General features: G+C 49.0%; 2 protein-coding genes across 4 annotated transcripts in view; one reads left to right on the top strand and one right to left on the bottom strand.

Moving 5' to 3' along the window:
* Positions 1-7,438: 7,438 nt before the first annotated feature.
* Positions 7,439-7,647, bottom strand: LOC309832191 (large ribosomal subunit protein eL39-like). Its single transcript, XM_082669833.1, has one exon. The coding sequence runs from the start codon at positions 7,614-7,616 to the stop codon at positions 7,461-7,463; it is 156 nt and encodes a 51-aa protein (XP_082525959.1). The 5' UTR covers positions 7,617-7,647; the 3' UTR covers positions 7,439-7,460.
* A 1,048-nt stretch (positions 7,648-8,695) lies between these two features.
* PDPK1 (3-phosphoinositide dependent protein kinase 1) overlaps positions 8,696-23,874 on the top strand; it is a 71,396-nt gene continuing 56,217 nt past the window's right edge. For all 3 annotated transcript variants that reach the window (XM_082670204.1, XM_082670205.1, XM_082670203.1), the window contains exon 1: positions 8,696-8,822. In XM_082670204.1, coding sequence (XP_082526330.1) covers positions 8,799-8,822 — 24 coding nt within the window. In that variant the 5' untranslated portion in view covers positions 8,696-8,798. The remainder of the gene's footprint in view (positions 8,823-23,874) is intronic.

Genomic DNA, 23,874 nt, shown 5'->3' with positions numbered 1-23,874 from the left:
CGGGTCGTCCCCAATGAACCTGGTCCAACCCGCTACGCTGCGCGCCCGGGCTAAGAGGACCTGTAGGTCCGGGAAGGGGTGCGGCACCCGCTGACTCGCTCGCCCTGTGCGGGGCTCCTTCCTGTGGGCGGGCTTCTGGCTCTGGCCAATCTGGGCCGCCCTGCGGAGAGCCGCGCCTCCCCCGAGCGATAGGGGTGCGCGGAGCCCTCTGACCCAGTTTAAGGGCGGCCCAGCGCCCAGACCCGCCCGGCCCCGCCTCTTTGCGCCTGTTCCCTCTCCGTTCCATCGCCTGCCTGTAGAACCCCCTGCACCACAACCCTCTTTTCCACGCCCCTCTGCCCCACTCCCCCACCGTTAACAGCTTGGTGTGGTTCTTTACAACGTGACCCTGGACTTGTTTCCACATTTATGTCTTTGTTTTACAACCTGGGATTGCATTGTTTTGTTTTTGTTTTGGCCCGCTGTGTGGATTGTGGGATCTTAGTTCTCTGATCAGGGATCAAATCGACGCCCTCTGCAGTGGAAGCGCAGAGTCTTAACCACTGGGCCGCCAGGGAAGTCCTATACACTTTTAATACTGCTCTAACATTCACTATTTTTTTAAATTGAACAACGTGAAGTGGAGAGCTTCCCAGGTGGGGATGCGTGGATCTGTCTCACTGTTTTAACAAGGTACCCAGTGTTCTCTAAAATGGATGTTCCTTGACCTAATAACCAGATCCCACTATGGACCAGCTGGGTTCCTCCCCACCCACCCCAGCTGCCCTGGGGAGGATGGACCCTGGAGTGATGCACAGGGAACTCTGCGGATTCTGATGCTCAAGTGTATGTAAAAGGCTGAAGGGGGCCCTGCCTGGGCACTCCTTTGGGCCTTGTGGGTTCCTCCTCCATCCTGTGGCCACAGAAGGGTCTTCTGTATTAGTTTCTTAGTGCTGCTGGAACAAATTACCACAAATTTAGTGGTTTAAAAAGACATAAATTATTTTACAATTCTGAAGGTCAGAGTCAAAATTAAACCTCAATGGTCTAACATCAAGGTTGTGGCAGCTCTAGGGGAGAATCTGTTTTCTTACCTTTTCCAGCTGGTACATGCTACTGGCATTCCTTGGCTCATGACCCCCTTCCATTGGCAAAGCCAGCAATGGCAGTCCAGTTTCTCACATTACATCACTCTGATCATGACTCTTTCTGTCTCTTCCATCTTTAAAGGACACTTGTGATTATATTGGCCCTACCTGGATGATCCCCGGATTTTTAAAATTTATTTATTTTATTTTTTGGCTGTGTCGCATCTTAGTTGCGGCACGCACACTCTTTGTTGCGGCAGGCTCTTCGTTGCAGCACGTGGGCTTAGTTGCCCTGCAGCATGTGGGATCCCAGTTCCCTGACCAGGGATTGAACCCACGTTCCCTGCATTGGAAGGCGGATTCTTAACCACTGGACCACCAGCGAAGTCCCTAATCTCCTGATTTTAAGGTCAGCTCCCTAGCAACCTTAATTCCCCCTTTCCATATAAGATAACATATTCACAGGTTGGGGGATTAGGATGTGGACATCTTTGGAGGTGCTGTTATTGTGTTATTCTCCCCACCATACCTTCTAGAGAGAAGGGCCTAGGCCAGGGCTCCCCACTGCCTGGGTCTAAAGGGGATACTACATTACAACTATCAGTGTATGAAGGTGCTAGTTGCCCTACATGCTTATCGACACTGGATGTTTTCAGTCTTTGGAATTTTGACCAGTATGGGGAGTCAGCCCATTTTAAAGTTGGGGAAGCTGAGTTTCAGAGAGAGAAGCTTACTTGCCTGAGACCTCATGCAACTTTCCATTTCCAGACTTTCAGTCTAGGTTTTTTCCTCACATAGCATGATTCACATGGGAGGATATTTACCCAGGTGGCTTGGAAATCGTTGGCTGAATTTGGCATCTTTCATCCATCCACCGGCAGCCACGAGCAAACCTCAGCCATGGTGACCAGGGACTTAGTAGGCAGAGGCAGAGACCACGCCAAATATCTTTTTTTTTTGGTTGCGTTGGGTCTTCGTTGCTGCACACGGGCTTTCTCTAGTTGCAGCGAGCAGGGGCTACTCTTCCTTGCGGTGCGCAGGCTTCTCATTGTGGTGGCTTCTTGTTGTGGAGCATGGGCTCTAGGTGCGTGGGCTTCAGTAGTTGCAGCACTCATGCTCAGTAGTTATGGCACACGGGCTTGGTTGCTCCGCAGCATGGGGGATCTTCCTGGACCAGGGATCGAACCCATGTCTCCTTCATTGGCAGGCGGATTCTTAACCACTGCGCCACCAGGGAAGTCCCCCCCATTATCTTTTGAGAGTCCCCATGTCTCTCCCTAACTGGATGTGTCCTAACTGGTCTCCCTGCCTCCCCTTTTCCAGGTAGAGCGCTTTCTTCCCGGGCTCACTAAACCTCCGGGGGTGTGGGCCTGGCCTGCTTCTCTCACCTTGTCTCTCCCTGCATCCTAGCGGGATTGGAGTCCTGGCTCTGCCCTTGACCAGCTGTGGTGGCCAGCCTTGAAGATGGCCCCCAGCGATCTCACCTCCTGGAACTCACACTCTCCTGCAGTTCCTCCCACATGGTACCAGGGGTACCCTGTGACCCACAGACCGTGTCAGAAGTGATGCTATATCGCTTCCAAGATTAGGTTATAAAAGTCACTGCAGCTTCAATCTTGGGTGTTCTCTAGACTCATTCACTCTGGGGAAAGCCAGCTGCTGTGGCATGAAGACAGACAGCCCTATGGAGGAGACCCCATGATGAGGAACTGAGGCTTCCAGCAGCAGCTGGGTGAATGGGCCATCTTGGAAGTGGATCCTCCAGCCTCAGTCGAGCCTTTCAGTGACAGCCTGAGCTGACAACTTGCCCACAACCTCATGAGAGACCCTGAGACAGGACCATCTAGCCAAACTGCTCCCATATTCCTTATTCACAGGAACCATGAGATCATCAATGTGTGCTGATTTATGCCTCTAAGTTTTAAGATCATTTGTTGCACAGTACTAGATAATTAACACTAGCTGTGTGATGTTAGGCAGGTTCTGTAGCCTCTGAACCCGTTTCCTCCCTTGTGCCACGAGGGTTACAGAAGTGAGTGAAACATAGGAAACAGCACAGGCCAACTGCAAGCACAGGGCCTGATTTACAACAAGTGCTCCACACACATGGGCCATGTGCTTAAAGCAGCCTTCCAGCCCCCTCCCAGGATGGTTACAGTCATCCTCCTGCCCCTCCCTGGGCAGAACATGACCTCACAACATCAGGCCAAGCCCTTGCACTCCTGGCCTGAGGTCACTCTCAAGCCAGCCAGAGATAGAGGCTCTGGGTAGGGAAGGGACAGATCAGAGCCATGGACCGTCCCTCTCCTTTCTCCAGCTGGGGTGCCAATGAACTGTGCTGGGCCAGGTGAGTCCATCTCCCTTGCTGCCCACTGTCCTGGGATGGGCAGCCAAACCCAGCCCATGGAGGGGGTACCCTGCCTCTCGCAAGGTGAGAGGAGCGGCCTGGCGTGACTTGGGCTTTGCACGCTGGCTGCCTTTTGGCCCCGTGAAGACTGAGAATTGTCCTTCGTTCTTCTTTCAGCTGTCCCTCCCTGCCCTGCCCCTGCTGCCTGCTCGGCAGACTTCTTCAGGGCCATGGCCTCCCCCTCTCCCCTCACCCCTTCCCCTGAAGCTGTGTGTGATCCCCTCCACCTGCTCTCCAGCAGGCTCTAGTGTCGACCACGGACGTTTTCCTCAAGCTTTGTTCACCTCCCTGTTTTTCCTTGCATAACTCAAGATCCCCATTGGCCATGCTTTGGTGTCATAGACTCTAATTTTTAAAAGGCTAAGACTCCAGTTCATATTCTGCAACTTGCTTCTCTGCCCTTACTCTTTTTCTGTGTTAGAGCTTTGCCCTGTGCTTTTCAGCAGCTGCAGAGAATTCAGGAGGAATGTACCTAATTTACTTTACCACTCTCTTGATAAATATTTTGGTTGTTTTTCTTTTATGTTTTTTGCTTCTTATTAAAGCCATGTGGTCATAGACATCCTCACACAGCTTTACATTCACAAGTGAGAGCTTCTTAGAATTTCCGTGAAGAAGATATACCAATTTATTAATCATTATTTGCATCAATGTTTAAGAGGCCAAACAGCCCTAGAAAGGCTTGTAATGAAAAGCAGCAGCCCCCGCCACATAGCTCCCTACTCACAGCCCACTTACCACTGGTGTAAGTGTTCTTCCTATCATTTCTGTCCATCTTTCGAAGTAATGTCTTTGTACTTTATGATTTGCTTTATCACTTGTTGTCATTATCTATTGCCTTTCTGTTAAAATAGGTGAGAATTCTGCTCTCTCATACCCCACTTCCTCTCGGGGTCCTGCCAGGGTGGAGTATAGTATTACTGGTTGAATCAGTGCATCTGTGTTATGCCTGTAATATCACTCAGTGCTGAGATGAGTGAGCTCCCTCGTGAACTGCGATTGTGCTTTCTTTCTTTTTTTTATATTTATTTTAATATTTATTTATTTATTTTTGGCTCTGTTGGGTCTTTGGTGCTGCGCATGGGCTTTCTCTAGTTGTGGCGAGCAGGGGCTACTCTTTGTTGTGGTGCACGGGCTTCTCACTGCGGTGGCCTCTCTTATTGCAGAGCACTGGCTCTAGGCTCGCGGGCTTCAGCAGTTGTGGTGCACGGGCTTAGTTGCTCTGTGGCATGTGGGATCTTCCCGGACCAGGGATTGAACCCGTGTCCCCTGCACTGGCAGGCAGATTCTTAACCACTGTGCCACCAGGGAAGTTACGTGTGCTTCGTTTTTGGTGTGGCTGTTTTTCTGAAGTTTTTCTCATCTGTCAGCTGCTTCTTTTTTTTTTTTGCATTACGCGTGCCTCTCACTGTTGTGGCCTGTCCTGTTGTGGAGCACAGGCTCCGGACGCGCAGGCTCAGCGGCCATGGCTCACGGGCCCAGCCACTCCGCAGCATGTGGGATCTTCCCGGACCGGGGCACGAACCCGTGTCCCCTGCATCAGCAGACGGACTCTCAACCACTGAACCACCAGGGAAGCCCTGTCTGTCAGCTTCTTAATTCAATTTTTTAATGTGGTGAAACCTATCATAGAATCTATCATTTTCATTATTTTGGGGGAGCCCTCTGAAGCCTGCTCGCTTCCCTTGGGTCTGAGGAATCTTGGGATTTCTCCCCATTATCCATTTCAATTGCACCTTCTCCCTGGGCACTCCTTGCCCCACTTACCTGATTTTCTTTCTTCCCCACAGGACTTATTACCTTCCAACATCCCATAAGATGTGCTTATTTATTATGGTTGCTGCCCCCCCGTGCACCCCACCGGTGGTATCAGAGTGCCACGAGGGCAGAGATTTTTGTGTTTTGTTCACCAGTGAATTGCCAATGTCTACCACAGTGCTTGGCATGGAGGGGAGGTGCAATACGTGCTTGTTGAATGGACAGTTCCTGGGACTTCCCTTTATTGCCCATCTGTGTGCTTACCCCCTCATTTGGTGGAGCTCATGCTTCAGTAACTTTCTGAGAAAGGGTGCTTGTGATACACACATACACACACACACACACACACACACACACACATATTTTTTGGTCATGCCGCGGGGCTTGTGGGATCTTAGTTCCCTGACCAGGGATCAAACCCACGTCCCCTGCATTGGAAGTGCAGAGTCTTAACCATTGGACGGCCAGGGAAGTCCCAAGATATATATTTTTAGACTCTATAGCTATATATATATTTACATTCACATTTAACGTTGTGTCTGGCAAATTTCTTCAGTTGTAAGATGGTAATAAACATTGAGTATCTCAAGGTTGTGGCGAGAAGATAAAGTGGTTAGCATTCTTTGAGGATAAAGTATTATTACTTTGTGAGGATTGAAATAAATAGAAAATAAGAGTTGTTGGGAGGCAGTTGAGCCCAGTGGCCGAGAGCAGGGCGTCGGTGTTGGTCGGGACTGGTTTTGAGTCCTGTGCTATGTAACCTAGTAACTCTGTGACCAAGAATAACAAAGTCACTGAAGCCTTGGTTTCCTCATGTAAAGAATGGAAATGGTCGTAGTACCTATTGTTTGAGGCAAAATCCAATACACTGCTCTTAATATGCAGTAGTGGTTATTGATGTAGTATAATGTTGGATGTGGCTTGGTATGGGAGCCAGAGCAGTGTCTACCTTGGACCTGTCTTTGTGTCCCCTGAGGGTGAGAGTGTCTCACTCTCAGAGTGGGGTAGGCAAATAGCAATTTGCAGCAAAAGTCCTGAAGGGGATACCGGCATTTTGACCCAGGAATTACGTCTACTAAGAATTTACTAAGGGAAGAAGTAAGCGTGTGCCTGGATTGACATGCAGGGCCTTGTTCATGAGGTAGAAGTCTGGGAACCACTTCAGTGTCAGGAGGGAGCTTGATCAATACATGGATCTATAGACTCTAGGCTTCCTCCAGTGGGGTCCTCTGTAGTCCTTACAACTGAGGAAGGCAGCAATCAGATATCAGGGGAGCTAGACAGGGTACACGATGATACACTGGTAAGTGAAAACAGTGAGTATCAAAACAGCGGCAGCCTGGGCCTCCCCTGGTGGTGCAGTGGTTAAGAATCCGCCTGCCAAGGTAGGGGACACGGGTTTGATCCCTGGTCCGGGGAGATCCCACATGCCACAGAGCAACTAAGCCCGTGTACCACAACTACTGAGCCTGTGTTCCACAACTATTGAAGCCTGAGTGCCTAGAGCCCATGCTCCGCAACAGGAGAAGCCACCGCAATGAGAAGCCCGTGCACTGCTACGAAGAGTAGCCCCTGCTCGCCGTAACTAGAGAAAGCCCATGGGCAGCAACAAAGACCCAACGCAGCCAAAAATAAATAAATGAATAAATTAAAAAAAAAAAAACAGCGGGAGCCTTCTGAGGGATAGGGGTTACATTTGCCTTTTTATTAATTAATTAATTTTTGGCTGCATTGGGACTGTTGCTGGGCACGGGCTTTCTCTAGTTGGGGTGAGCGGGGGCTACTCTCTGTTGCAGTGTGCAGGCTTCTCATTATGGTTGGTTTCTCTTTGTTGTGGAGCACGAGCTCTAGGCATGTGGGCTTCAGTAGTTGTGGCACGTGGGCTCAGTAGCTATGGCTCGCGGGCTCTAGAGCACAGGCTCAGTAGTTGTGGTGCACAGGCTTAGTTGTTCCGCGACGTGTGGAATCTTCCCGGACCAGGGATCGAACCTGTGTCCCCTGCATTGACAGGCAGATTCTTTTTTGCTTTTTTCCAACAAAAGGTTTCATATTTATTTCTGAGTTACACAGTGAACAGTGGTGAGGAAAGATCAAAAAAAGAGGAGAGGGCCATTCCATTTCTCCCATCAAACACAGGCAGCTGTTCCAGACACTAGTGATGTTCTGATACAGTAAGATGCAATTGACCTTGATAGCATACATGTGTGCCACCTCATATGTGAAGCTCCTTATAGACCCAGCTTGGTTCTTCTCCAATGTCTTTTCTTGGAGTTGTACCTGATTTTATTACCAGTTTTCATTCGAATCCATTGGGGAATGGGACGATTCTGCTTTTGTTTCTTGGCCAGGAATCGCTTGATCCTGAAAGTCTTGTGAGAAGACATGGTGAGGAGCAAATTCAACCACACATAGGATGGGGGATGAGAAAAGAGCAGCAGGCGGATTCTTAACCACTGTGCCACCAGGGAAGCCCTAGACATGAAAATTCCTTAATAAGAGTAAGCACCAAGTGAATGTTCGCAGCCATCAGTGCTAATCAACAATTAATTCTGGCCAGTGGGATGAAGGATTAATTTATCTTACGGTTACTTCTCTGTATTGTCTAAATCATTATTTTAAAAAATGAACATGTATTTCTTTTGGAAATAGAAAAAAAGTTATTTTAAAATATGCAAACCTTCAGGTAACAAGGCGATTCTAATTTTGTTTGAAACAACATCATCTTAGAACAAATTGAATGAATGTACTTAATGCCACTGAACTCCAAAATGGTTAAGGTGGTAAATTTTATGTGTATTTTACCACAATTTAAAAAAGCAACAATATCATGGTCATCAACAACAATAACAACTACCAAAAAATTCAACATCATCATCGTCAACAACAACAGCTCCAAAAAAATTTATAAGCAGAGTAGAAAGTTCTTAAGGTGTCCCTGGGACTATTAGCAGTGATGAGATGGGATTGTTTCCTGTCTTCTAGCTATGGCTTTAAAGTCTAGATTTCCTTCCGCGAACACTTCTTAGTTTTGCAACTAGTGAAGTTGCTCCTCTCGATGTTTTACTCAGAGCCCCGCTCCGGAGTCGAAGCTGCACGGTTGGAGTCCAGCCCCACTCCCGCCTCGGGGCCGACCCCACCGAGCCTCAGTTTTCCTGTCTGGCAGCCGGGATGACAGCTCGCCCGGTTCCGCGCCCGGCCCCGCCCCGCGGCCCTGGGATTGGCTCGCGCGGAGCTCCCCCCAAACCCCCCGCGCCCGAGGCGGGGCCGAGCCTCTCCCGCCTGCCGGGCCCCAACCCGGAAATGCAGCTCGGAGGCGCCGGCGGGGCTGGCCAGGGCAGCGGCAGAGCGACGGCGAGTCTGACCAATGGGCGGCGGCGGTGGCGGCGGCGTGGCGGAAGTCCCGCCTGGCGTCGCGCGGGGGCGGGGCGGCTCTGGGGGCGGCAGGCCGCGGGGCGGGCGCAGGATGCGGGCGGCCATTGCTGGGGCTCCGCTGCGGGGAGGAGGACGCTGAGAAGGCGCCGAGCCACGCAGCGCTGCGGGGGAGTCGCCGTGCAGGCGCGGGGCCCATGGCCAGGACCACCAGCCAGCTGGTGAGTGCGCGGCAGCCGCCCGGGTGCGCCGGCCCGTCACCCTGCCAAGCGCGGCGGTCGCCGGGGCCCGGCGGGGCGGCCCGCGGTCCCGGGGGCCGGGCGGCGCCTCACCTGCGGCGAGCGGCCGGACCTGGGACCCTGGGCGCCGTGGGGGCGCCGCTTGGCTGCTGCAGGAAGCCCTGGCCCGGGTGAGGCGGGCGCCGGCCCGGCGGGGGCGCTGACAGGCGCGCGGAGGGCGGGGGAGGCCGGGGAGGTGTCACCGGCCCGTCGCGGTGGAAGTGCTTGGAAAGTTTGTTTTCGGCGCGGCGCGGCCTGAGTCAGGCCTCCGGGGTTACCTTTCGTTCTTTCTGCAGAGGAACCGCCTCGGGCCTTCACCTGGGACGGGGTCCCAGTGCCTCCGCTCGCAGCGAAAGCGGGACGTGCGAGTTCTTGCTCGAAGCACCTGATGCTCGGGTCCCTCCGAATTCTCGGTTGGGGTGGAGTCTGATACACTCGATATGCTCCTTTCCCGGCCCGGTGGGGTGGCGTTTCGGTGCTTTTCATGCCTTGGGGCTCCGCTCCGGCACCGGCATTGGCGTGATGGGAAGCCTCCTCGAGGCCGGGCTTGAAACCACCACCGCGGGCAAGTGAGCCTGACCGGGCGGAGGGATTTTAGGGGGAAGGAAAGAGATAAAGCACTTGTTGGGTTAAATGTTTTGTTGCAAGTATCGTTAGTGTTTCTGTGTTTTCTCTCTGTTGCTAAAAGTATCCCTAGTGTTTTTATGTTTGCCCTCGGTTAAGTTCGGGAGTCTTGGGAAGATGGTTTAAGGATTTATACCTTGTATGCGAATGTGAAGAATGGAAGAATATCGAGACCGCTTGCAAAGTCTGGTTCAAAAGCCAAATCCCTTAAATGAGGGAAGACCCAAGAAATTTACATTACCCCTTATTTTCCACGGTAGCGGCTGTTAATCTTTCTGAGGGGTCATGGGCCCTTTTGAGAGTCTGACGCAAGATCTGAGTCCCCTCCTGAGAAAACGGCACGGCTTTACTGAATTTTGTAGTTACTTCAGGAGGCTCTTGATCCTTCTGGAGCTGGTCCATGGACTTGAGGTTGAGAACTCCGGTTTGTAGAGATGGGTGATACTCTGAAGTCTGAGAGGAGGAGGACCTGTTCAGTTGAGAAAAATGGTGAAAGGCCAAGGGATGCCTTTGACTCTTGCGACATGTGTGGCTGTACCGCGGGGTGCCTGGGCTAACGCGCAAAAACACGAGTTAGGCTGCTTGGCGGACCTCAGTGGCGGCTGGGGCTGACAGTGATCGTGGAAGTTTGTAAGACGAACTTTCACACAGTGATGCTGTTGCAGTACAAGGTGTGCGCTCTGATGGCGTACAGGGGAAGAGGAAAAGAGCATATCGTGTTATAGTCTTGGAGGTTCCATGTGATGGACACTTGACATCTGGAGTTTCTTTGCAGAAGGCAGCTTTTTAGTACAAAAAGACTGGAATCCAGTGAGAAAAAATGAATTACAGAATACAGGATGGACCTCCCCATCAGGAAGTGAGAGGAACTAGGCTTTTGTGTTTTCATCAGCTACATTTGTCCACATGTATGTGAGAATATGCTGTATTTCCCGTCAGTAACGGCAAAGATGCCCCCAGTAGTGGATTTTTCATCTGGGGACAGATAGATTTGCACTGTTCAAGTGAGTTTGCACCTGGATTTTTAAGGTGGCACTTTAGGAGAGGCCCCGTCCCAATTACTTTCCCTCTTCTTTACATGTGTACAGCCAGCGGGGGAGCAGTATGAGTTGAGAAGTCTGGAAATGGCCCAGCCCAGTTTGGTACTACGGTGAGCCAGAGGCTGTCAGAACCATTTATTGAGCACTTACTTCAAGGCAGGCACTTTGCAAGATAGCTCACACTGTGTTGCTTGACTTCTGTCAAAAGTGTTGTGAGATAGGTGTCGCTCCCATTTTACAGGTGCAGAAACTTCAGCTTCCACAGTGCAGAGAGGTTAAGTACCCGCCTAATACATAGAGTGCAGTTTGAACCCATGTCTGAGCGATGGCAGAGGCCTGGGTGCCACCCTGCCCCTCCTGGGAGGGGCGCCCTGAGGGAGGGTCGCAGTCCTCTGTCTGGGGAAGTCCTCAGTACCACTGCCCAGGACGTCTTCCTGGGGGTTGTGCGTGTCCTCGGACTGCCGTGTGGGAGGCAGGAGGGACATCTTCTTGTGGAAGGACAGCACACTTAGCTATTTCTTTGGGCAGATGGCTGAACTCTGTGACCCCTGGAGCCTGTTTCAGCCTCACACTGTCAGAAAGCAGCTGTTTGGAAAGAGTCTCTGGTCCCTCCTTATTTGAGGGCTGATATTCTGAATGGGTGAGGTTTGGAATCCTTGCTTCTTAAAAAATTGTGCAACGATTTTGTTAAAGGTAAAACTGTTGATTAGGGAGAGTGGTTCCTTGCACACTCTAGGGTGGCTTTTGCAAGGGTGACTGCATCTGTGTGGGAAACCAGTGGGGAAGGCAGAGAACATGGAAAGAAGTGGGTTCTGATTTTCACACACCCTTTTGGGGAGCTTCTCATGTGGCCTCGTGCAGTGTGATGTATTTGTGACATCCCTACAGCACTTACTGAGCTGAGTCCAGAGGTGGCAAGGTGAGGTCCCTATACTAATAAAAGGTGGAAGTGTAGGTTTGTTCTACTCTTCTGACATGCGTTTTATAAGAAGGATCACAGCAGCAGCTTGTGGTGATATGGGACCTGAAAAGAGGCCTTGGGCAGCTCTTCAAAGCAGGACTTGGCCTCTAGGTTGCCCTTTTTTTTTTTTTTAAGATATGTAAGGTATATTTATATAATGATAAGTGTAATGGAGAACATACTGCAGGATAATGGGTTACAATGACGGAGATGGGGGGTGGGGTGGACTGGCGGTGGCACTTGAGACTTGAGTCAGTATACACAGTCTAGGCTGCCTTTAGCACACGTTTGCGGAGGAGGAAAAGGCAGCTCCTGGGTGGGTCCCCCTCTTCAATCTGTGCCCTTGTCTGCTGAGCCACCTAACGCGGGGTTTGGGTGCACGTAGGGCAAGTGTGTAATGAACTGGGAAGCGCTGCAGAAATGAGGGGGCGAACAAAGTTGGTCCCTTCTGAGTTGATGGTGTGAGGAGATCCTCCACTGGCCCTACACTTTGTCCCTTCCTGAGAAGTATCTTCTGTGGAAATGGACTTTGATGGAATCCCACGTGATACTTCACTTCTGTGACTATGGAGCAAGGAGCCACTGCTGAGGAACACTTGATGCAGAAATGACTCCCTCAGCAGGTGTGAGGGTTGGGGCCAACGTGTGCTTGCTCTGCGCCTGCCCTTGTGATGACAGCTGGCCATAGGGGTGTGGAGCAGTTGTTTTGAAGGCAGGTTCAAAGGGCAGATCACCGGGGAGGAAGTGCTGGTGTGGAAACTGTAAGTTTTGGACATGTGTTGTTAAGGCCTTTTCAGTAGTGCATTCTTCCGTAACTGGATTGCATTGTTGTTCACTGTGATACCAAACCCTTTAAAAAAAATAACTTGAATATTGAGAACCAGTTGTGTATCCAGTCTCTAGATGAAACAACAGACAGAGGGCATTTTCTCAAGAGCAGTGGGGGACATGTTCTGATGATGATGTCTTAGAGGAGAAAGGCCTGTTGGGTTCATGGTGGTTCTTGGGTGGGGGGGTCTGTTTTCTGTGCTCGACGCTGGTTGCATTTATATAGTTGCATGAAGTCTGCTTCCATCATCTTGGTCTAGAAAATTTTCCTAATTTAAAATGGAATTTTATTATTTATTATTTGGCCACACCACATGGCATGCGGGATCTTAGTTCCCCGACCAGGGATTGAACCCGTGCCCCCTGTAGTGGAAGTGCAGAGTCTTAACCATTGGACCGCCAGGGAAGTCCCTAAAATGGAATTTTTATCCCAAGAAATTCCAAGTTGTTTTGAATGTGTTAAGAGAGAGAGTTCATTATAAAGCGTTTACATTTGTGGGCTTCAGATCCCTTATCAGAGCAACTGATTCAGGTTTCTTTTTAAATAGTTGGATTACACATAGGCTCACAGAAGCGAGAACTGAACAGCACTGCAAACTCTGTGTGTGAAAAAGAGGGACAAATCTGACCTTAGCAGCTCATGACTGGGTGCATGGCCCACAGAAGAACAAACAAGTGTGGTTTCCATCTGTAATGTAGTTGAGGGGCCTGATGAAGGTGGGCACATAGTTCCTGGTGGCCTGGTGACCTCCTCTATCCTACAGATAGGATTGTGTGCCCTCTGTACCAGCCACTTGCAGCCTTCGAAATATTTAAAGATGTGGTTTGAAGGTATGTCTGGAGGTCCCTGTCTTCCGCCTGTTTATGGAGCTGGTGGCAGGTCTGCCCACACTGGAGAGGGCTGATGAGAGGCTGTGTGTGTGTCTCTCTCGGCAGTATTTCGGGCAGAATTCATCCGGGTAAAAGCTTATTTAACAATGAATTCATTGTTAAAGTCTCATTCTTCAACCTGTTTTTCTTTTTTGGAATTAATTTTACTGCAGCAGGAGTTGTATCTCAAAGTGACAGCCTAATATTGGATCCTGTCAAAGATGGTTGATAAGATTCGCTGGGAGGCTTGAAGTCGCTTGAAGTCGCATTGAAGTTCTCCTTAGTGCTTTGACCTGCAGTGGAAACCTGTGGGAAAAGGGGCTTGGAGTTAACTTTTCTATCTTCCCTCCCTGTTTCTGGAAGATTTGGGAAGACACGGGCTGCCGTGGACCTGGGAACTCTGCCCCGTCCAGGGGAAGGTTTACCTTGCAGACCTTGCTCTTGCACCGGGTCTGAAATGCAGTCAGTTCTTGTGCTCGATGGTGGCGTGGCTGTGGACACCCTCCTGCAGTGAAGGAAGTAGTTACGTCTGGAGGGGGATGGCCGCACTGCGTGCTCATCACACACTGTCGCTCGTGGGGCTGAAAACATTGACACGCTTTCTTCCTAGTTTTCCCTTTCTTGGTGAGGAAGTGAGTTGCTGGTGGGGGTCCCCAAATTCCAATGCTCCTGTGACTTCCCCTGCTTTTCTTGGCTTGTCACTTCGCTCCTCCTCCGCGAGCGTCCCTCAGTTGCCCGTGCCATGTGGCCTCTCTTCCCAGCCTATAAAGCCCAGGACAGTGTCCAGGATGTTCTCGGCTGCCAGGTTCTCCTCTTTAGGCCCTTCCTCTTTGCCTGAAGAAATTCCCCTCAGTGGAAACACACTGGCCTCCCCACCCCCAGGCTGTGAAGCCTTTTCTGGCCAATCAGCTTCTTTGTGTCCCCTGCTACCGCCCTTTGGTCTGCATCAGCTTTTGTTATATATTCAATGTTCTGTTTCTCTAAAACAGGTTCTGTACCTTGTTATGTATATATCTTTCTAAACTTGGAGTCTAGATGGTTTCTGTTACTCTTTTTCACGCTTTCTCTTCATGGTTCTCATACCCGGCATATTTGTGACAAGCCTGTCTTACCATTTTTGCTATTTATTAACGAAGACATCTCTGAATCCTGCATGTGTATTCTGACTCCCTGTGTTCAGAGCTGTATGTGTTTGAGGGACGGAGGGTCTCATCATAAACTGTTTGTTGCTTAATATGAAAGCATTCCAAACTAGAAAGAAGTCCGATGGTTAAAAACATGGTCCCATGTACCATTTCTTCATTGTCTAAGGAAATATAATTCAAAAAGGGGATGGCTCTTTTTTCTCTCTGTATATTATACCACCTACCCTTTTACCACCTTTCAACCCTTGAAAGGTTGTATTTGAAAGCCATTGGTTCCTTTTTATACTACAGTCCTTCCTGGGAAGTTTTGGTGATCAAATGTCAGGTTAAATCTGGATTAGTAAGTGTTAGTGTCAGGCATATAGTATTCTGGGCTGAGGCTCTCCAAGTTGGCACTGCTACCCTGCTGTGCCAACAGGCAGGGATGAGCCCTGCCATGGACCACTGTCCTCATGTGGTCAGACCCTGAGTATCTAACCTGTAGAAGAGCCAGCGTCGGCTTTGTGGACCCTGCAGGTGGGCCCTGAGGATCAGGATGACCCTAGCACATTCTCTGACCAGAAGCCAAGGTGCTTTCCCCTCATGACGGAAGCAGCCACCCTGCTCTGCGGTCCCTTTGGCACACCTCTCTTTGCTGCTTTGGGTAAGGTCAGAGACAGCTTTTCCCAGCTCTTGGCTTTGCTCTAATTTCTAAGAGCATTCTGTCTTAAGAGGAGCACATGCTCTGTGGGTGTGTGCAGTGCCACAGCTGTGCCCCTGGCTGTGAGGGGCTCCACCTTCCTGAGATGGTTGTGCGGCTGGTGGTCCTGGGGGATCCCAACACTCAGTGTCTGAGAAGCCCACCTTGTCTTGGGTTTTCCTGCCATGCACCTGTGCACGGATATGGGGTGAACGAGTGTGAGTGAGAGAGCCACCAACCTAGGAGGAGGGCGGGAGTGGATGGGAACTTCAGACCTAAGTGTGTGCCAGCACTGGCCGTGAGCAGTGCTTCTCCTATGGGAAATGGTGGGAACAGCCCAGTCTTTGGGAAAATTGCCCGAATACTGGCTCTGCTCAGGCATGTTCTTAGGAAAGTCTGATCCGTAGCAGCTAGGCCCCGGGGAAGCAGGTAAGTTAGCAAGCCAGGAAGCTTGATAACTGCTCATTTCTGGGGTCCTGTCATTATTAACCGGCTTCCTTCCTAGAGGGTGAGCCCTTAGCCATTCTGCATTTTTCTGTCAGAGTGGCCTGTGGCTTAGCCTGGACTGGAGACTGAGAGAATAAACTGTTTCCTCAGTGCACAGTCTCAGAAGCTCAGCCCATACTACTCTCTTTTTCCATTGTTAACTCATTTTTTTCTTCCTGCAATTTGGCATTTTTCTTTCATGGGTTTTTTTCATTGGTCAAAATTATAGTCTGCCGATTGTATGTACATAGTTGTTATTATCAGATAGACAGTTTTAAAATTGTGCATCTAAATATAGATTTTATTTGCAAATACATTTATTTTCATTCCTATAAAAACAAAACTCATACAATCTAAGTGCTTTTTTTTTTTTTTTTTAAATCTTAGAAAACTCTTTTACCCAGAAGCACTGGCACTGAGCTTTGTGTTTCGGAGGGGGGTGGGTGGTGGGTGGGTGAGGATGGTCAGGTGGTGAGTTAGGAGAATAGACATCAACAGAACAGGGCTCCATGCTCATGCCCTGAAGGAATCCTTGGGTGAAAAGGACCTGATGTGCAGCTTAGTGGGTGGGGGGCAGCCTACGTGCGCGCTCTCACCCCTCTGTGACTCCCTTAACCATGGCCCCGCTTCAGGGGCTGAGGGGAAATGGTTAGCAGTGCGGCCAGAAGGGAGGGCAGTGCCCTGCCAGGAGTGGGTGGCTGGCCTTTGTAGGGCTGCTGCAGTGAAGAACACAGAAGAACCTGGCCCCGGGGTGCACCGAGCAGGGGGGCTTTCCTGGCAGGGGCAGCCGGGAGGACAGGGGAGCAGGGAAGTGGCTGACCGTGGAGGAAGTTCAAGGAGGGAGTGCCGTTTTGTGTGCTGGGAAGACCAGGTAGCTGTGCTTGCCTAGTGCTTTCTCGGGGAGACCTGCTGTGCTTTCAAACACGGATGTCTTTTGGACAGTGCATGATGAAGGTGGTGGTATTTGGAAATTTATACTGAATTTATTCAGTGTCAGGTTTTTTCCCTTCCTTTCAAGTGTATTATTTTCCTTTAGTAGCCCTGTATTTTTCAAATTAGTATTCAGTATGGACTCTGAGTCAAGTTGTTTTTTGTTGTTGTTGTTTTTGTTTTTGGCCGCGCTGCACTGCTTGCCTGAGCAGGGACCGAACCCGTGCCCCCTGCAGTGGAATCGCAGAGTCCTAACCACTGGACCACCAGAGAATTCCCCTGAGTCAGGTTTTTTAATGACACAGGATGTTTTCAGATCCTTTAAGTTTGCTTGAAGCTATCAAAATAGCCTCCAAACAAACTTATTTTTAAAATAAACTTGAGGGACTTCCCTGGTGGTCCAGTGGGTAAGACTCCACGCTCCCAATGCAGGAGGCCCGGTTTCGATCCCTGGTCAGGGAACTAGATCCTGCATGTCACAACTAAGAGTCTGCATGCTGCGACTAAACGCGCCGCAACGAAGATTGCGCGTGCCGCAACTACGACCTGGAGCAGCCAAAATAAATAAATAAATATTAAAAAAATAAAATAAACTTGATTTTTGGAATAACTTTAGATACATAGAAAGGTTGCAAACACAACACAGAATTCCCATAATACCCATCATCCCACTTCCCCAATGTTAACATCTATACAACCCTGCCACATCTGTCAAAACTAAGACTTCAACATTGGTGCCACACTATTTACTGTACTGCAAACCTATTGGGATTTCCTCAGTTTCCCCCCAATGTCCTCTTCTGTTGCAGGGTCCCATCCAGGGTACCACATTGCATTTGGTTGTCGGGTCTCCTTGGTCTCCTCTGCTCTATGACAGTTTCTCAGTCTTTCCTTGTTTGTCATGAACTTGATGCTTTTGAAGAGTACTGGTCAGGTATTTCATAGACTGTCCCTCAGTTTGGGTTTGTCTGATGTCTTTTGTTGATGAAACTGGGGTTATGGACTCAGGAAGAATCCCAAGGAAGTTGGGTGCCCCTAGTGCATGTATCAGGAGTGCCTGATGTCCACATGACTTATCACTGGAAAGATGAAACAAGATTAGTTCTGATTGACTGGAATTAGGCCTATGGCCCTGCTCTGCTCTCTGATACTTGTTGTTTGTGTGTCATAGGATGACCACAGTATTTTTATTTTGGGAGGGACCTTCATGCTTACTCAGTTGGATCCTTCTGGTTTCCAGATGAAGACACTTGGGACTTGGTGGGCTTCTGACTTATGTACCAGGTCAGAGCTGGCATGGGGTCCAGGTGCCTGCCTGCTCTGGCCCCTTTATGCAGGCATGGACGCCCCCAGGACACTGTGCAGGTTCAGAGATGTCCCCAGGTGCCGAGTGAACCTGAACCCACTGATAGAAACGCTTTCTAATCGGGGAAGGCCCGTGACCCTCCGGAGTATTTGGAAGCTGCTATTTGTGATCTAATTAGCATTTGCCGTGATCTGCTCAGGTCCTGTGTGCTCAGTCTCTTTGTGCTTTCTTTGCAGGTAGGAGGATAGATCTGTATCACCTGGTCCTTGTGAAAGTAGGTGGTTAGCTTTGGTATGTTCTCTAGCTTTTTTTCTTTCAAGTGAAGCTATGGTGTTGTTTACTGTCTAAAGGTCTTGAGTCACGGCCTGACTTGTGGGCTGTTACTTTGAGACTTTTAGATTGAAACAAGCACAGAGTTTGGAGTTTCTTCTAGCCCAGAACTCTGAAGATAGGCATATTCAGGAAAGTCATGAGTTTGGTTTGTTTTCCCACCCATCTATGGATTTGCCCCTCCAACGTCGTTTCCATATGACCACAGCAAAAACAAGACAGTTATGAAGGTAGGAATTTGTGGGAAGAAAGAGCAGGGCACTGATAAAAGGGCAAAGCACTATGAAGAAAATGACGGAGAGGCCTGAAGGCATTGAAGTCCCTCCCTAGGACTCTAGGAGTCTGGAGGCAGTTTACATGTTTGGGGTTGGCTAAGAGAAGGTGAAATAGAGACTGGACTGGCCTGGCCTGCTCTTCTTTCCTTCCTCCTCCTCTCTTTGTTTCTGGTAACTGAACTCTTAAGTTGGTGATTGGTGGAGGTGTGGATGAATGTCATGCTAGACAAAATAGATCTTTCTTTGCACACTGATGATGTTGTGAAGCTCTTCTGTGGGAGTTAGCGGTTAACAGTGGGACAAAGTCTCTCTCTGTCTCAGTTGGCCATTATTGTTCCCAATAAGAAACTTGTTATCCAGAATTTGCAGATAAAGGCCCAGGAAAGGAAAGCATCTGTTAAAGGAGCCTTTTCAGGTGTCGGGATAGGCATTCTTAGTTAGAAATAAGCTGGGTCTCTCTCCTTCCGTTGCAAAACCATGTAAGTTTACACTGCTGGAAGGGTGTTCCTGCCAGATGATGTTGATATGTATGGCCAGTGGCATTCTGGGGGCTGGTTTGTTTTTCTCCTATTTCAAAGAGAGAGGAGCTTCAGAGGATTAAAAAACAAAAGTCTGACCACATTAATCTGGCTTTTTTAAAAAAAAAAAACAGGATAATCTGTTAGGGTGATTAGAACAGTTATCCATATCACTGTGGTTGTATGTTTATGTGTGGGAAACACCAATGGAGGGTAAACAAAATCTAGGGCATTTTAAGGAAGTTCCAACAGGTCCGTTTGCTGCTCTCAAGGATCATGCACCTTGCTGGGGGAGGGGCACAAGCTGTGGGCCGGCAAGGACAGATTACAGTGCAGTCCCCACTGAGGTTGAAGGACACAGGAGGAGGAGAGGGCATGGCTGGTGGGTCAGTGTCAGCAAGGGGAACATAACGGGGCTGCTGAGGATCCCCAGCGCAGGAGAGGGGAAGGAGGGGCTGGAGGGGAGGGGTTGGGAGGGCTGGAACCCTAGAGAACGGTTCTCATTTCATTGGAAGTGCCCATGTGCTCTAGATTTTATTTCAGCCCTTGACCTTTCAGTCTTGGAGGCTGAGGGAGGTTTCCTTTAAGGAGCCGGGGTTGGAAGCTGGAGAGTGGGAAAGAGGAGCCCCAGGGTTCAGCTCCTCTGAGTAGAAGGGGAAACAGCTCAGTACCTGCTGGCCTCACCACATCACCTAACTTTCAAGATAAATTGCTTTGGATCAAGTTAGGTATCACTCAGATTCACAAACTAGATTGCAGGGGAAAAACGTTTGCTGAATGAGTTTAATTCCCAAAGAAAGATTCATATTTAAGTGGTATATAATTAATGTGACTTGAGCTTAGAAATTCAGTTTTTCTTAGTTGGCAAGTTTAATATGTTAAATTATTTTAGTAAAACAGAAGGCGAGAGCTTGTTGATATTATTGTTTTCTGACTAATAATAGATTTTACTGAAAAGCTTTTTCACTAAAGCTTTTAATGCATATTCTTTCTAGATTTCATCCAAGTTATTTGGCTGTGAAACAGAATCTTAAGTATATGGATTGGACTGTCTTTGAATTGCTTCTGTTTTTCTGATACTGCTCTAGGATGACAGGCTTTAAAAGCAGAAATAGGATTTCCACACTGGGCCCCCAGTGGTAGTTAATGATTTCTTCCTCACACATAGGATCTGTATCTAAAAGATATTAATTTATTCATCTACTTATTAGCAAATACTTTTTATACATCGCACGTCTTTTCTGGATGAATTAACTGATGGACCTGGAAGGAAGTGCAGAAGGTCTCTGGGCCCCACGTGGTGTTACCAGTGTCTATTGAGGACTTAGTGGCCCCTGTGGTCGGTGCGCTGTTGATAAGGTCCCTCAGAGGCCTTCACTGCCTGGAGCCCCTGTGCTGCATCTGCTGACCCTCCTAGGTCAAATTTCATCCCTTGCAGCCATCAAGGTTAATAGGTACTGGGAACCAACTGGAAGATCTATCTTTTCTTCACCCAGGGGTCATCGTTTCCTTTCTGTATTAAAAAAAAAAAATCAAATTGGGACCCTGACCGTATATCAGGAGACAGCTTTGTCTCCTGCTGTTTTTCACTGAGTGTTTTGCATGAGCCACTTCCAGTGGCTGTGTAGTACTCCTCTCTGTGGGTCAACCATGAGTAGCCATTGTCCTGTTGTGGACGTTTACACTGGCCATTTCCAGCTGTTGGGAGTAATTTCTTTCTTTTTTTTTTTTTTCTCGGTACACGGGCCTCTCACTGTTGTGGCCTCTCCTGCTGCAGAGCACAGGCTCTGGACGCGCAGGCTCAGCAGCCATGGCTCACGGGCCCAGCCGCTCCGCGGCATGTGGGATCTTCCCGGACCGGGGCACGAACCTGTGTCCCCTGCATCGGCAGGCGGACTCTAAACCACTGCGCCACCAGGGAAGCCCGGAGTACTTCCTTAATGAATGTTTTCATAATATAAATCTTAGTATGAATTTGACTGAACTAGATTCAGTGTAGCAGAAATTGGCAAGTCAGAAGGACTTGAGCCTAAGATGTGATATGGAAGTGGTTACTGAATGCTTCCCAGGAAGGTCCTGCCAATTTGGGACCCTACTTTCTTGTTCCCTGGGTCACATGGAGTATCAGCATCAGACATACCCTCTACCAGCTGGGGAGGGTTGAGAGCGAGTTTGAATCTGGCTTCACTGTTGGGCTTTTGACTTTGGACAGGGACCTGATCTGTGCCTCAGTGCCTCCATCTGTAAAAAGGGATGCCAGTGGTCCTTACCCCCAAGAGTTGTTTTGAGGACTGTGATAATATGTGTGAAATGCTCAGAAGTGTGCGTGACAACAACAAGTGCTTAATAAAAGTTATTTTTAGAAGTAGAGAAAAATGGCAGTTCATTAAGTCCTTTTAAGCAATATTATTTACAGTTGTATCTATAAGGGGTGTATATTGAGAATTTAAAACAGACTTGCATGTGCCACCACCCTGTTTTAAACGTAGGGTTTTACTAGGCTCTTAGAAGCCCTCTGAATGGTTCTGCTGATTGTAATCTCCTCCCTTCCAACCCAGAAGTCACCTGCATCCTGATGTTCATGTTAATCTAGTTAATGGCATGTAAAGTATACCTTTATGCAGTTCCAAAGTATCCAAGGAAGTTAGAAGAGCAAAGAAATCCTGTATTTCAGTGTTTCATAGTATGTTTGTGGTATGCACAAAGTTAATGTTGAAGGTACAGATTTATTAGCAAAATTCAGACATTGTTTACTGAGTCTTGGGGTCTGTTAAGCCTGTGTACTAGACTTTAGGCGGCTGGCAGCTGTGACCTTGTGTTCTTCCACCTGCCTTTCGTTGGGTGAGAGGCTCCAAGGGGCTGCAGAAGAGAGTGGGAGGACAGATTAAGTGGTCACCCTTGGGGATCACCCACTAGACGCTTCTCCCTCTCCTGGTGCACTTTCTCCAAGCTGCTCCATGGAACAATAGAAAGTCTTACTCGGGTCTTCATTTAAATCCAGTCAGCCATCCACCTGGAGCTCCTAAGTGTAGTTCCATGCTGGTTAGGATGAGCTGCATTTTGCTATGTGTCGAGTTGCACAAGAGCATTGGTGACCATTTGTGTCATGTGGGCCAGCCTCCCGGTCTGCCTGTGGTTGAAGGCTAATGTGGGTGGAGCATGTGGCGTGGTCTGTGTTACAAGCGCCCATGCCCCGCAATCCCCTCCCACCACTTTAGGCAGTAGCCATGCCTGGTCTGCCCTGTGAACACAAGACAGATGTATTTCACAAAGTGACTTTGAGCTCCTGTCTGTTGTGGGCACCCAGCAGCCCTCAAGGGGTGGGTCAGTATTATACACCTCACTTCACAGAATAGTAAATTACGGCTCAGAGAGAGTGTGGCTTACGCGTAGTTACCCATGATTTCAGCTAAGTCACCTTGGGTCCTCGATTTTGCTCCTTCACTCTAGTTCTTCATGGTAGAGGTCTGGGGTTTGGGGAAGGTGGCAGTGGTTGCTGTCCCTGCCTCTGCCAGGTTTTCTGTGCTGGGCCTAGCTTTGTGGACTTTCTTGAGGTGAGAGAAGGTTCTTACCAGAATGTTCTTTGCCAGTGAGCACGACTGACTTGAGAGCAGTGTCCCTTTGGGGATGAGCTGGTCGGATTTTATGGCAGTCTACCACCCCCCTTTATGCAGGGGCCTAGAGGGAGGTGTTCCTCTGTGCGGTGTGTTGGCTGTACCAGTCGAGGGCCTTTCACAGCACACTCTGCCCAGGCAGCATTTAAAGGCAGCTTAGCCTTTTGAGTTTGAGATCCTTTCTCTTGCTGGCTGGAGTCTTAAGCTGCATGACAGCATCTTGACCATAGAAGGCCCTGATTTTGATCTTGATTCCTCTCCCAGTGTGTTAGGGAGCCCAGCCTTCCTGTATCATTTTGTCTGCCTCACAGTTAGAATTGGGCCTCCTAATTCAGTATATAGTTAATTCAGTTTACTCACAGATAAATATAGTATGTGGAAGGGGGATGGGCTTCATTTTGGTCTTGAAGAGCTTATTTTATCATCTGATGACCCTTGGTTGGGAAAACCTCTGTGTGTGTGTGTGTGTGTGTGTGTGTGTGTGTGTGTGTGTGTGTGTGTGTGTTTGTCTTCTGTGTTATTTAATCATAAAACTGCTTATAGGGGCTTCCCTGGTGGCGCAGTGGTTAAGAATCCACCTGCCAATGCAGGGGACATGGGTTCAAGCCCTGGTTTGGGAAGATCCCACATGCCGCAAAGCAACTAAGCCCGTGCTCCACAGCTACTGAGCCTGTGCTCTAGAGCCCGTGAGCCACAACTACTGAGCCCTCATGCCACAACTACTGAAGCCAGCGCGCCTAGAGCCCGTGCTCTGCAACAGAAGAAGCCACCACAATGAGAAGCCCGTGCACCGCAACGAAGGGTAGCCCCCGCTCCCCACAACTAGAGAAAGCCCACGCAGAGCAACGAAGACCTAACATAGCCAAAAATAAATAAATAAAGTAAATAAATTTATTAAAAAACAAACAAACCAAACCAACTGTTTATAGCGTGCTCCCTTGGAGTCAGCTTGAGTGCTTTGTGTAGATTAACTCATTAAATCCTCACAGCAAGCCTGGAAGGTCCTGCCCTCCTTATCCCTGACTATTAGGTGAAGTCTGAGCCACAGAGAGGTGACATAGTGTGTTCAAGGTCAGATGGCCGGTCAGGAGCAGAGCTGGGGTCCCAACCTGGCAGAGTACGAGTTCTCACAGTTTGGTGGTAACTTCTGTACTTGTACCTGTAACTTGTTTGTGGGAGGCAGCAGCTATTCATATGCAAAAGGTTTGGACAGTTTAGTAACTAATGATTAAGCATTTGCAGCTATTTATTCTTGTGACGTCAGATTCTTCCTCAGCAGGTTTGTAGGTAGAAATTTTAAACTCTTAAGAACCAAGACATGTTTAAAGCATCTAGTTGCAATTGCTCAAATACAGGGTGTGTAGGCCCCCAGGTTTGAATCCTTGGCTC

Source organism: Grampus griseus, assembly GCF_964374135.1.
Source record: "Grampus griseus genome assembly, chromosome: 14".
Lineage (NCBI taxonomy): Eukaryota > Metazoa > Chordata > Mammalia > Artiodactyla > Delphinidae > Grampus > Grampus griseus.
This window is presented reverse-complemented; position numbering and strand designations above follow the sequence as displayed.

Coding starts and splice junctions, on each gene's coding strand:
- LOC309832191 (XM_082669833.1), bottom strand. CDS start 7,616: ATGTCTTCTCACAAGACTTTCAGGATCAAGCGATTCCTGGCCAAGAAA.